Source organism: Heteronotia binoei, chromosome 16 (assembly GCF_032191835.1).
Source record: "Heteronotia binoei isolate CCM8104 ecotype False Entrance Well chromosome 16, APGP_CSIRO_Hbin_v1, whole genome shotgun sequence".
Classification (NCBI taxonomy): Eukaryota; Metazoa; Chordata; class Lepidosauria; order Squamata; family Gekkonidae; genus Heteronotia; species Heteronotia binoei.
The window spans coordinates 60,737,152-60,751,335 of record NC_083238.1 but is presented as its reverse complement, the minus strand read 5'-3'; the positions used below and the strand labels follow the sequence as shown (position 1 = coordinate 60,751,335).

Here is a 14,184-nt window from a genome sequence, read left to right as displayed (position 1 = left end):
TTTGTGGAAGATGACATTGCAGATGTCAGCAGAACCAACACTGATCTCAACAAGAGCGAGGCCGGGGCGTGGGAGAAGGCCGTGTAGGCAGCTGCCTAGGCTGCTGTATGGCCCAGGGGGCGCCACTACGCATCCCCACCAGCTTTCCCGCAGCATCCTTATCTGGGAGAACCGGGTTTAGGGTTGCCAAGCCCCAAGTGGGGGCAGGGGATCCCCCGGTTTGGAGGCCCTCCCCCCACTTCAGGGTCATCAGAAAGCGGGGGGGGAGGGGAGGGAAATGTCTTCTGGGAACTCTGTTATTCGCTATGGAGATTTATTCCCATAGAAAATCATGGAGAATTGATCCACGGGTATCTGGGGCTCTGGGGGGGGGCTGTTTTTGGGGGTAGAGGCACCAAATTTTCAGTATAGCATCTAGTGCCTCTCCCCATTACCCACCAAGTTTCAAAAAGATTGGACCAGGGGGTCCAATTCTATGAGCCCCGAAAGAAGGTGCCCCTATCCTTCATTATTTGCTATGGAAGGAAGGAATTGAAAAGGTGTGCCGTCCCTTTAAATGTGATGGCCAGAACTCCTTTTGGAGTTCAATTATGCTTGTCACAGCCTTGATCTGGGCTCCACCCCCAAAGTCTCCCGGCTCCACCCCCAAACTGCCCAAATATTTCTTGAATTGGACTTGGCAACCCTAACCAGGTTTGATTCCCCACTCCTCCACTTGCACCTGCTAACATGGTCTTGGGTCAGCCAGAGCTCTGGCAGAGGTTGTCCTTGAAAGGGCAGCTGCTATGAGAGCCCTCTCAGCCCCACCCACCTCACAGGGTGTCTGTTGTGGGGGAGGAAGGGAAAGGAGATTATGAGCCACTCTGAGACTCTTCGGAGTGGAGGGCGGGATATAAATCCAATATCTTCATCTACCTCACAGGGTGTCTGTTGTGGGGGGGGACGGGGGAGGGAAAGTCACTGTGGGGAAGAAGGAGAGAGAGGCAAACCTGGAGACAACACCAGCAGCAGCCACACCAGGCAAGTTGGGCAAAGAGCGGCTCAGTTGCTGGCTGTGTGTGCAGGCTGGGAGGGCTGCAAGCAGACAGAAAAATGGGGGGAGCTGGTCCAGGGTCCCTAAAGGCATGGGGGCCCATAGGCCAGTGCTTCCTTTGCCCTTCATGGGTCTGTAGCAGCTGAAAAGAGCCAGAGTCCAGGAGCACTTTGAAGACTAACAAAATTTGTGGCAGGGGAGGAGCAACCCTGGACTTCCTTGGTGATCTCCCACCTAACTACTAACCAGGGGTGACCCTGCTTAGCTCATGAGATCATAAGAACATAAGAGAAGCCATGTTGGAACAGGCCAATGGCCCATCCAGTCCAACACTCTGTGTCACAGAAGAACATAAGAGAAGCCATGTTGGAACAGGCCAATGGCCCATCCAGTCCAACACTCTGTGTCACAGAAGAACATAAGAGAAGCCCTGTTGGATCAGGCCAGCGGCCCATCCAGTCCAACACTCTGTGTCACATAAGAACATAAGAGAAGCCATGTTGGATCAGGCCAGTGGCCCATCCAGTCCAACACTCTGTGTCACAGAAGAACATAAGAGAAGCCATGTTGGAACAGGCCAATGGCCCATCCAGTCCAACACTCTGTGTCACAGAAGAACATAAGAGAAGCCATGTTGGATCAGGCCAATGTCCCATCCAGTCCAACACTCTGTGTCACACACACACACACACACACACACACATATATATATATATATATGTATATATGGTGCATTTTAGACAGTTGAAATATACACTTCCTGATCTGCATCATGACACTAGGGTTGCCAATCCCCAGGTGAGGCAGGGAAAAGCTGAAGCTGTGTGGATCCAAGCCTTACAAAAATTTCCCAGATTGATCCTTCGGTTGAATTTTATTACAGGATCAATCATAAATATAATATTCCAAGGAACATTGATAACAAAGAGAGTCCTCATAAAGTGCATATTCTTCAGGTGTGTAGAGCACGTCCAATATTTAGATGTTACGAATGTTCCTTTGGATGCATGCCAACCGGGGAATCCTTCTTGTGGCTTTCTTTAAAATGTATTGTGGCTTTCTTTGAATATTTATGATAGATACTGTTTTCAAATTCAACTGAAGGATTACCTTTTGGAAATTTTCGTGAGGTGAGGCTCCACGGAGCTTCGGCATTTATTTCCCTGCTTCATCTTATCGGCGTTTTCTCTTGGGTTGCCAATCCCCAGGTGTGGGCAGGGGAGCCCCCGGTTTGGAGGCCTCCCCCCTCCACTGCAGGGTCATCAGAAAGTGGGGGGAGGGAGAGAAATGTCTGGTGGGTGCTCCATTATTCCCTATAAAGATCGATTCCCATAGGGTATAATGGAGAATTGATCCACAGGTATCTGGGGCTCTGGCAGGGGCTGCTTTTTGAGGTGAAGGTACCAAATTTGCAGCATAGCATCTGGTGGCTCTCCTCAAAACACGCTCCAAGTTTTAAAAGGATTGGACCAGCTATCAGAAGCCCAGCAAGGCTTCTGATTGGCCATCGGTCCAATTCTACAAGCCCCGAAGAAGGTTCCCCTCTCCTTCATTATTTCCAATGGAGGGAAGGCGTTGAAAAGGTGTGTGGTCCCTTTAAATGTGATGGCCAGAACCCCCTTTGGAGTTCAATGATGCTTGTCACAACCTTGCTCCTGGCTCCACCCCAAATATCTCCTGGCTCCACCCCCAAAGTCCCCAGACATGTCTTGAATAGGACTTGGCAACCCTACACGGCTGGCTGCTAAGGTTGCCAATCCCCAGGTGAGGGCAGGGGATCCCCCGGTTTGGAGGCCCTCCCACCCACTTCAAGGTTATCAGAAAGCGGGGGCAAGAATGTCTGCTGAGCACTCCATTATTCCCTATGGAGATTGATTCCCATTGGGTATAATGGAGAATTGATGCATGGGTATCTGTGGCTCCAGAGGGGCTGTTGTTTGAGATAGAGACACCGAATTTTCAGCATAGCATCCAGTGCCTCTCCCCAAATGACCCTCCAAGTTTCAAAAAGGTTGGACCAGGGGGTCCAGTTCTATGAGCCCCCAAAGAAGGTGCCCCTCTCCTTCACTATTTCCAATGGATGGAAGGCATTGAAAAGATGTGTGGTCCCTTTAAGTGTGATGGCCAGAACTCCCTTTGGAGTTCAATGATGCTTGTCACAACCTTGCTCCTGGCTCCACCCCCAAAGTCCCCAGATATTTCTTGGATTGGACATGATGTGAAATGAGCTCCTAGGTCACCTGCGGTTTGCTCACCTGTTCCTCTTTCAGCCACTCCCCCAGGGCCTGCACTGCCTGCCAGTGACTGTAGTCCTTGCTATAATCCAACACTAACAAGCCTGACGCCTGTGAAGGATAAGGGAAAAAACGTAATTAAAAACTGCAAATAAAATATCAGTAAAATGATTGCATTACAATCAGCAGCCAACCATAAGACTAAAAGAACAAAACGCAACACTCAGCAGGATATTTAGGATTGCATCACAAAGAACACCTTCTGGATGATTCTGGAAACGTCCAGAGAGCCAGTTTGGTGTAGTGGTGAAGTGCGTGGACTCTTATCTGGGAGAACCGGGTTTGATTCCCCACTCCTCCACTTGCAGTTGCTGGCATAGCCTTGGGTCAGCCATAGCTCTGGCAGGGATGTCCTTGAAAGGGCAGCTGCTGGGAGAACTCTCTCAGGCCCACCCACCTCACAAGGTGTCTGTCTCTTGAGAGCCAGTTTGGTGTAGTGGTTAAGTGTGCGGACTCTTATCTGGGAGAACCGGGTTTGATTCCCCACTCCTCCACTTGCACCTGCTGGAAGGGCCTTGGGTCAGCCATAGTTCTGGCAGAGGTTGTCCTTGAAAGGGCAGCTGCTGTGAGAGCCCTCTCAGCCCCACCCACCTCACAGGGTGTCTGTTGTGGGGGGAGAAGATGTGAGCCACTCTGAGTCTGATTCAGAGAGAAGGGTGGGGTATAAATCTGTTCTTCCTCCTCCTCCACTTGCAGCTGCTGGGAGGTCCTTGGGTCAGCTGCAGCTCTCGTAGGAGTTGTCCTTGAAAGGGCAGCTTCTGGGAGAGCTCTCTCAGCCCCACCTACCTCACAGGGTGTCTGTTGTAGGGGAGGAAGGTAAAGGAGATTGTGAGCCACTCTGAGACTCTGATTCCGAGAGAAGGGTAGGGTATAAATCTGCAGTCTTCTTCTTCTTCCTCCTAACATTAACACCTCAGAGCAGAAGCCCCCACTATGGTGCCTATGGGTGCAATTGTGCCCACCAACACTTTTCCTAGTGCCCATCATGTGTTTTTATAAAGTGGGCAGGGCCAAGTGGGGCTTTTGGCCAGCAGGGCTTCTGATTGGCCATTGGAAATTTGATTAGCAGGGCAGATTAAAAAAAAAAAAAAAAAAAACATTGCTTTGGGAGCAGCCAATACTACCTCCAAGCTGTGGAGTCTTGTGAGCAAAAAGTCTACTTTGTGAGCTACTGCATTTTTTCCTGAGCTGAGACAAAAATGTGTGAGCTGGAGGCAAAAAAAAATGGGAGCTAGTTCACACTCACTCAGCTTAGAGGGGACACCAGTAGCAGCTGTCTCCACAGCACAAGAATCTTCATTTTGTGACTGGTAAGCTGTGGCGGCCATTTTGTGAGCAGCTCCACTTCCTGCAGCAGCCATTTTGTGGCAGTGCCTAGCATGTTGTGTCAGAATTCCAGAGGTGCTCACAGGCTCAAAACGTTGGGGACCCCTGCCTTAGAGAATGAATACGAAGGAAGCCCACGTACTAATAAACCTACGTCACAGCCACCAACCTTGGTTTTTGTGTTTGAGGTTGTTTTTAGCCATCCTGACATTGCTCTTGCTTACCTTGATGCCGTCTGATTCCAAGAATTTCCTGAGGCCCATTTCATCCAAAACTGCCGGATCGGGGACGCCACCATTGCCTATGATGGGATTAACCAGTGTGAGAATCTGTCCGTGGTAGCTGGGGTCTGTCAAACTCTCTGTGTACCTGAGTCACACACAATGGGAAATGATTCTCATGAATTAAGAGTACAGAAGCAGCCGAGTAAAATGAGAACTCCCTGGAGGTAGAAAGAAAGAAGCAAGCGGGAAGGCTGGGGAAAGGATTGAGAAGGTAGACCAGGAAATGAAAGGTCTGACATTTTTTCCATGATTCTTACAGACTGCATATTTTGGGAGCATATTGTGTAATAATCAGTCCTCAGACAGAAAAGCTTCAAAGGAAGATTACAATGCCAAATTGCTGAAGCTGAGTTCATTCACAAATTCAGAACAATGGAACTCCCTCCCTTCACTACAGATGCTAAATTTTTTGCCTCTCAGCCCTTTCCCTCTGTCCTACTCCAAGTGCTTACAGTGTGCATTGCGTCTCCGCATTCTGAGTTCCTTCTAGGCTGAAGAATCATTAGAATCATAGTCTACGACTTTTCAGTTTAGAAAAGATACAACAAAAGGGGGGACATGATAGAGGTTTACACAGTTATGCATAGGGGTGAAGACGAAAGAAAAAAGATTCTCCCTCTCCCAAACTACTAGAACATCCAATGAAGCTGATGGGCAGGAGGTTCAGGACAGACAAAAGGAAATACTACTTGACACAGAGAGTGATGAAACTGTGGAATTCGCTGCCGGAGGACGTATTGACGGTCATAGGAACAAACCGCTTTCAAAGTGGATTTGATAGATTCATGGAGAAGAAGTCTATCAGTGGCTATTAGCCCTGGTGACTGAGAGGAACCTCCACATTCAGCAGAACTAAGCCTCTGCATCCCAAAGCCAGGAGACTGGACTAGATGGACAGGAGGCTAGACTAGATGGACCCCTGGTCTGATCCAGCAGGACTCTTCTGATGTTCCGCTCAGGGGAAGGCCTCAGCCTCTCTGCTCTGTTGTTGTCCCTCCAGATGAACTGGTTAGCCACTATGTGAGGCAGGATGCTGGACTAGATGGACCACTGGCCTGATCCAGAATGGCTCTTCTGATGTTCTTATGAAGGCCTCAGCCTCTATGCCTTGTTGTTGGCCCTCAAGAGGAACTGGTCACCCACTGTGTGAGACAGGAGGCTGGACTAGATGGACCACTGGCCTGATCCAGAATGGCTCTTCTGATGTTCTTATGAAGGCCTCAGCCTCTCTGCCCTGTTGTTGTCCCTCCAGAGGAACTGGTTGGGCACTATGTGAGACAGGATGCTGGACTAGATGGACCACTGGTCTGATCCGACAGGGCTCTTCTAATGTTCTTAGGAAGGCCTCAGCCTCTATGCCCTGTTGTTGGCTCTCCAGGGGAACTGGTTGGCCGCTGTGTGAGACAGGATGCTGGACTAGATGGACCACTGATCTGATCCACCAGGGCTCTTCTGATGTTCCTAGGAAGGCCTCGGCCTCTGTGCCCTGTTGCTGGCCCTTCAGAGGAACTGGTTGGCCTCTGTGTGAGGCAGTAGGCTGGGCTAGACGGACCCTCACTGATCTGATCCAGCAGGACTCTTCTGATGTTCTGCTCAGGGGAAGGCCTCAGCCTCTCTGCCCAGTTGTTGTCCCTCCAGATGAACTGGTTAGCCACTATGTGAGACAGGATGCTGGACTAGATGGACCACTGATCTGATCCAGCAGGGCTCTTCTGATGTTCTTATTTGCTAGATTCATGGAAGATTTATAGTTAGGATTTTTGGCCCCAGTGTGCATTACTTTGGATAGATCTATCAGTGGCGACTAGCCCCGGTGACAAAGGGTTCCATGCCTTGCCTTCCTGAATTTCCCTGCTTCCGACACATTGCAGCCAAGATGAATGGGCTGAACGAGTTATTCAGCTGAGAAAGTCTCTAGTAACTATCTGCCTGCAAGAAGACATCTGAGAAGAGATGGCTGGTAGTTTTAGGGGCAGAGGGCTCGGATGGAGACCGGACTCCAAGTGTCCTCCAAGTGATTGCATTCAGTTCTGAGGCGTTGGCAGACTTCGTTAAAATGTTTTGCTCCAAGTCCTCACTGACATAGTGAAAAATCGGAATGTCCATAGTCTGTAAGATTTAAAAGCACCTCTCTTAACTCTTCAATTGTACAGAAATGTAATTCTCTCCATTAATCTTACTTCCTCGGATGGATCTGCCAAGAATAATGGCCAGATTCACACACACACGCACACACACACACACACAAATGGAACATAATTTAACAAAGCTCGCAATGCCTCTTGAGGCACGTCAGTGATATTTAATTACAAGAAGGGACCCACGAGGAACTTGCAGAGGAACGAGGGATCTCACCCACCTCTTGGCCTCCTCAAGCTTTGCTCAGCTTGCTCAGAAAGAGTCTCTCTCAGACTCCTCACCGCCCTTACCCAGTGCCACCATTGGAAGAAGAGAAAGAAGGAGGAGGAGGAGGAAGAAGAAGAGGAGGAGGAGAAGAGAAGGAGGAAGAAGAGAAATAGGAGAAGGAGAAGAAGAAAAGGAGGAGGAGGAAGAAGAGGAGGAGGAGAAGAAGAAGAGAAGGAGGAAGAAGAGGAATAGGAGAAGGAGAAGAAGAAAAGGAGGAGGAGGAAGAAGAGGAGGAGAAGAAGAAGAGAAGGAGGAAGAAGAAGAGGAAGAGGAGAGGAAGAGGAGGAGGAAGAAGAAGAGGAGGAATAGGAGAGAAGGAGGAAGAAGAGGAAGAGGAAGAAGAGAAGGAGGAGGAGGAGAAGAAGAGAAGGAGGAGGAGGAAGAAGAAGCGGAAGAAGAGGAAGAGGAGGAGAAGGAGAAGAAGAAGAGGAGGAGGAAGAGGAGGAGGAGAAGAAGAAGACTTAGGATCTTCTTCCCTTCCTCTCCCCACAGCAGACACCCTGTGAGGTAGGTGGGGCTGAGAGAGCTGTGACTGATTGACCCACTCTGGCTATGCAACTGGAAATGAAATCATGCATTACTGCTACATCATTTTTTGCAGCCGAATTTCTCCCATTGCTGCACTCAGCGGCAGCAGAGTTACGGGAACAGGGGATGGGAGGTTTCCCGCCATAGTAGAAAAGCCCCGCTGCAGTACAGAAGTCCAAGCTCTGCTCACAACCTGAGTTCAGTCCCGGAGGAAGCTGGGTTCAGATAGCCAGCTCAAGGTTGACTCAGCCTTCCATCCTTCCGAGGTCGGTAAAAGGAGTTCCCAGCTTGCTGAGGGTCAAGTGTGGATGACTGGGGAAGGCAATGGCAAGGGAAAAAAGGAAAGGTTCCCAGTGCAAGCACCAGTCATTTCTGACTCTGGGGTGACATTGCTTTCACGTTTTCACGGCAGACTTTTTACGGGGTGATTAACTTTGCCTTCCCCAGTCATCTACATTTCCCCCCCAGAAAGCTGGGGACTCATCTGACCAACCTCGGAAGAATGGAAGGCTGAGTCAACCTGGAGTTGGCTATCTGAACCAGCTTCCGCTGGGATCGAACTCAGGTCGTGAGCAGAGGGCTCCGACTGCAGTATTGTAGCTTTAACGCTCTGCACCACGGGGCTCTTCACAGGCAATGGCAAACCACCCTGTAAAAAGTCTGCCATGAAAACGTTATGAAAGCAATGTCACCCCAGAGTCGGAAACGACTGGTGCTTGCATAGGGGACTACCTCTACCTTTAGGAAACCTGGTCCCCTAGTCAACAGACTGGGAATTCCGATTGTAAGGCAATATTCTGCCTATGATAGCAAATAGATAAACTATTCTGAATAGTTTCAGAACTGCCTAATTTTATTTCAGCAGTGGGCATACATCACGCCGAAAGAGGATGAAGAATTCCCCGTGCGTTGTTTGCCAAGTGCATTGGCATTCTTCACGATGATTTACACAATGCTCAGCCTAATTTATTTCGCTGTTGTTGTTATTTAAATTACATATAATTGAATAGTAATACAGTTTTTCAAATATCAGCAAGTCGCAAGAGGCATTTTTATGGAACGCCAGCATCGCTGCAAAAAGATGAATGGTTGTGCACTGGAAAACTCTTTAAATAATCCAGAATGGCTGCTTGCTGATATCAACGACTGAGTGTGTGGGGCCAATTGAGAGAAATTACGTGTCAGATTAAACAATTGGAGTGAAATATTCCAGAGTGTTGTTTTGCTTTCTGAATATGTATATTTTGCCACAGACTGAAATAAATGAGGTCCTTAGTTTTAATATATGATTTTCGTAAGCCTGGAACATGCATAAATAAATATGCACAACTAGGGTTCAATTATTATAAAGTAATCCTATTAAAGCCAATAGGACTGCTCGGGAATAAGTGTGTAATGGATTACAGCCACAGAACCTAGTTGAGTGCAAACACTCTTGCAGCTGAATATTCCTACTATTATAGATGATAATGATATAAAGATAAAGATATAAATCTACACATGTGCTTTTCTGATTTCTGCCTGGCATTTGCACAAAAGTTCTTCAATAGAGCAGATTTCAACACAGAAATGTTACGCTGTGGCCAGCAATGTGCATTAGAAAGTTTCAAACTTTTATTAAATCAAAGCACACGTAGTGTAAAGGTATCACTTATAAATTCAGCAATAAGCTGTACAAAACTAAAACTCCGTGCAAGACCTCTTTTGGACGTGTAACAAGGTCCTATACACAAACTAGAGCATTTCATTAAAAGAGAAAAACACCTTCAGAGTCAGTAATAAATGTTTCAGCTTATCCTTAATAAAAGATAAAGTTTTTGTATTTTTGTATCTAACGGAGTATTTTCCATGAATTCAAAAAAACAGAATCATCTTTCAAGGAAATTATTATTATAGTGCAGAGTGCCATATTGCTTAATTTATGAGGCTAATTTGTCAGAAACCAACACATCCCAGACTCTCAAAAACCAGCTAGATATGTTAAATTTTACAGAGTTCTTCTAATTAGAGGCAATGACAAACCTAGCTGCTAAAAAAAGAAAGTTTGCACGTTCCTTTTTATTTTGAGATATTTTTAAAGCATACCAGTCATTTAGTAGTAGAAGAAGAAGAAGAAGATATTGGATTTATATCCCGCCCTCCACTCCGAAGACTCTCAGAGCAGCTCACAATCTCCTTTACCTTTCTCCCCCATAACAAACACCCTGTGAGGTGGGTGGGGCTGGAGTGGGCTCTCACAGCAGCTGCCCTTTCAAGGACAACCTCTGCCAGAGCTATGGCTGACCCAAGGCCATTCCAGCAGCTGCAAGTGGAGGAGTGGGGAATCAAATCCGGTTCTCCCAGATAAGAGTCTGCACACTTCACCACTACACCAAACTGGCTCTCTAGTATTAAGTCTGGTTTCCTTAAAATAGATACATTAAGAATATTATCAATGTTCTGTAATACCTTTTCCCAAAAATCTTGGACTACAGGACAGTCCCACCCGCAGTGCATTAGAACGAGCTGTGTGGGAAGAGCCCACATAACCCACTAACTCAGGGGCAAGTCATTTTATCAGGGGTTCAGTAAGCACTTATTGAAGTCACCTGGATGACTTTGCTTGCTCATACGTGACTGTAATGGTAAAAGAGAGGAAGAGTCCAGGAGCACCTTCTACAGCTTACTTCTTCAGATGCTTCTTCAGATATACTGCTCACTTCTTCTGTATAATTATTTATTTGACTGGGGGCCATGACGAGAAGGCCCTTCCTTGGGTCACCAGCAGGGTTCCCTCTAAGCTGAGTTAGTGTGAGCTAGCTCACCGTTTTTTAGCCTCCAGCTCACACATTTTTTGTCTCCGCTCAGGAAAAATGGCCCCAGAGCAAATGAATTGATGCAGGAGCTCCCAACTTTCATGCCAGGAGCTCAAAAAGTAGAATTTTTGCTCACAAGACTCCGCAGCTTAGAGGGAACGTTGGTCACCAGCCATCTCACTTCAGATTGCAGGGACAATGAAGAAGACCAGAGCATGCAAGAAGGTTAGTATGTGAGGAGGTGGCTCTTAAGGTATATTTAGACCACACACACACACACACACACACCCTCCCTCTGCTTCCTTCTGGATTGGGGCCATGTCCTAAGATGCCCAGGCTTCAGTGCTTTTTTGTAGAAAAAGCCCAGCAGGAACTCGTTTGCATATTAGGCCACACCCCCTGACCATTGTTTCACATAGGGCTTTTTGTGTAGAAAAAGCCCAGCAGGAACTCATTTTCATATTAGGTTTAAGGTTTATTAAATTTATATCCTGCCCTCCCCACCGAAGCAGACTCAGGTTGACTTGCAACCATATAGTCCAGGGGTGGCCAGCGATAGCTCTCCAGATGTTTTTTGCCTACAACTCCCATCAGCCCCAGCCAGCATGGCCAATGGCTGGGGCTGATGGGAGTTGTAGGCAAAAAAAGCATCTGGAGAGCTACCGTTGGCCACCCCTGAGCTAGTCAATACTGAAACAATTTATAATATTAAATACCTCATAATTAAAATCACCGTTAAAAAGTAATCTGGTGCTAATATCGTTGATGTTATTTTGTTTCTGATGGCTTCAGTATTTATTAGATGTCGTTCCCTACTACTGTTTCGGCCATTCAAGGTCAACTGAAGGCCAGCTGGAAGAGCCTCGTCTTGCAGACCTTGCAGAACTGGGTACAATTCAGGGACCTGAGCAGGGGTGGAATTCTAGCAGGAGCTCCTTTGCATATTAGGCCACACACCCCTGATCTAGCCAATCCTCCAAGAGCTCCCAAGTCTTTTTGTAAGCTCCAGGAAGATTGGCTACATCAGGGGGGTGTGGTCTAATATGCAAAGGACCTCCTGCTAGAATTCCACCCCCAATCCCGAGGCATGTGATTACAGACTTCCCTTTTCCAGGGATAGATTATCTGCAAAAGGTGAATGGCATCGTTCAATTGTGGTGGGTTTTGACAAAAATGGGAAGAACTGCACATGAAAACCACCTCAAAGAATGCTCCGCAAATAAATAAATACAGTTTCTGTCACTGAGCTGCCACCATTGAAGGGGAATTAATCCATCAGGTGCTGCTTGGGTTTTGTGATGTGACAAGATTTATTGCCCATAATCTATCACAGGGAAGAAAACTCAGCTCCTCTCCATCATTCCGATCTATATTAAACAGCTGTTTGTTGGCAGGTATATTAACACAGCTAGTAATTAGTGCTGTCGAAAAGTATAAATAATCGCCTTCGGGCGCAAAACCTCGCAAACAGAACTCTTGCGCAGTAATTTAGTGTGGGACATTTCAAGAGCTCTTCTTGGGTTGCGGCGGTTTGTGCGCACCAGGGGTGCAGTTTGTATAGGATTCTGCACCAGTGCTAAAGCCGTGCTCAATATTGGCCTCCATTCTTGATCCTAACTTAATTACTGAAGCTGCATAAAAAATCTCTTACAAGACAGAAGTTCAGCTCTGCTACCATATTTGGGATGTGGATGCAACCCAGAAATGTCTACAGAGAGTTCAGCACATCACATCATATCACAAAACCTTTATTGGCATAACAAGACAACACCATATGGATAACAATCAGGGCTTTTTTTGTAGCAGGAACTCCTTTGTATATTAGGTCACGCACTCCTGATGTAGCCAATCCTCCAAGAGGTTACAGGGCTCTTCTTACAGGGTCTATTGTAACTCCAGGAGGATTGGCTACATCATGGGTGTGTGGCCTAATATGCAAAGGAGTTCCTGCTACAAAAAAGCCTTGATAACAATAGAGTCCATGTTCAAAAAGAACATCTCCTCCTGGAAGCATGGTAAAAGAATTTTGCAACAGATTCAATGGTTTCACTCGTTCAAGGCTAATGGTGAAAAGATCTTACAGTCCTCAGATCAATACTCCAAGGGTTGCAAAAGGGGCTTTAAAAATACAGCACGAAGATTGTCACAGAATTTACAATCCAGGAGAACATGGTGGTTATCCTCAATCTCATTCACACCACATGGGCACAGCCTATCAAAATATGGAATTTTCTTAAATCTCCAATATAACACCATAAGAACATAAAAGAAGCCATGGATCAGGCCAATGGCCCATACAGTCCAACACTCAGTGTCACATAAGAACATAGTAGAAGCCATGTTGGATCAGGCCAATGGCCCATACAGTCCAACACTGTCACACCGTGACCAAAAAACCAGGCTCCATCAAGAGGTCCACCAATGGGGCTAGAAGCCCTTCCACTGTGCCCTCCCCTCAAGCACAAGAATATAGAGCATCACTGCCCAAGACAGAGAGTTCCAACAATACGCTGTGGCTAACAGCCACCGATGGACCTGTGCTCCATATGCTTATCTAATCCCCTCTTGAAACTTTCTATGCTTGCAGTCACCACCACCTCCTGTGGCAGTGAATTGCACATGTTAATTACCCTTTGGGTGAAGAAGAACTTCCTTTTATCAGTTCTAACCCGACTGCTCAGCAATTTCATTGAATGCCCATGAGTTCTTGCATTGTGAGAAAGGGAGAAAAGTACTTCTTTCTCTGCTTTCTCCATCCCATGCATAATCTTGTAAACCTCTATCATGTCACCCCACAGTGGACATTTCTCGAAGCTAAAAAGCCCCAAGCGTTTTAACCTTTCTTCATAGGGAAAGTGTTCCAACCCTTGAATCATTCTAGTTGCCCTTTTCTGCACTTTTTCCAATGCTATAATATCTTTTTTGAGGTGCGGTGACCAGAATTGTACATAATCCTGAATAAGACCAACTGGTGATTTCCCCTTACCCAGCAAGGCCAGTATTGAACACAACTTCTCCGGCGGTAGAGGACGGATGACCGAAGGAGTAGCCCGTCATCTTGGTTCCATCTTCCAGCACCAAGTTGGCTGTTTGTGCCTAAAGAAAAATAGTCCGCAAGACAAAATGTTTACATATGCGCAGTGCCTTCGACCTCATAGCATTTTCTGTCACCCAGATCTGAAATCAGGGCTGAAATCAGGACTACTGTAATGCCCTCTACATGGGGCTGCCCCTGTACCGAACGCGGAAACTGCAGCTAGTGCAGAACGCAGCAGCCAGGCTACTAGTGGGACTACCTCGGTGGAAACATGTGCGGCCTAGGCTGCGGGAACTGCACTGGCTGCCAATTGTATACCAGGTTCATTACAAGGTGCTGGTTATCACCTTTAAAGCCCTATATGGCCGAGGACCTGCCTACCTTAGGGACCACCTCTCTCCATATGTGCCCAAGAGAGCACTGCGTTCCAGCTCACAAAATCTCTTGGAAATCCGGGGGCCTAAGGAGGCCAAACTTAAAA

General features: G+C 47.1%; 1 protein-coding gene across 1 annotated transcript in view; it reads right to left on the bottom strand.

Annotated features, from left to right (window-relative positions):
• CPS1 (carbamoyl-phosphate synthase 1) overlaps positions 1–14,184 on the bottom strand; it is a 244,199-nt gene that overhangs the window by 202,143 nt on the left and 27,872 nt on the right. The window contains 3 exon segments of the mRNA XM_060257389.1: positions 3,289–3,378; positions 4,878–5,022; positions 13,653–13,762. Coding sequence (XP_060113372.1) covers positions 3,289–3,378; positions 4,878–5,022; positions 13,653–13,762 — 345 coding nt within the window.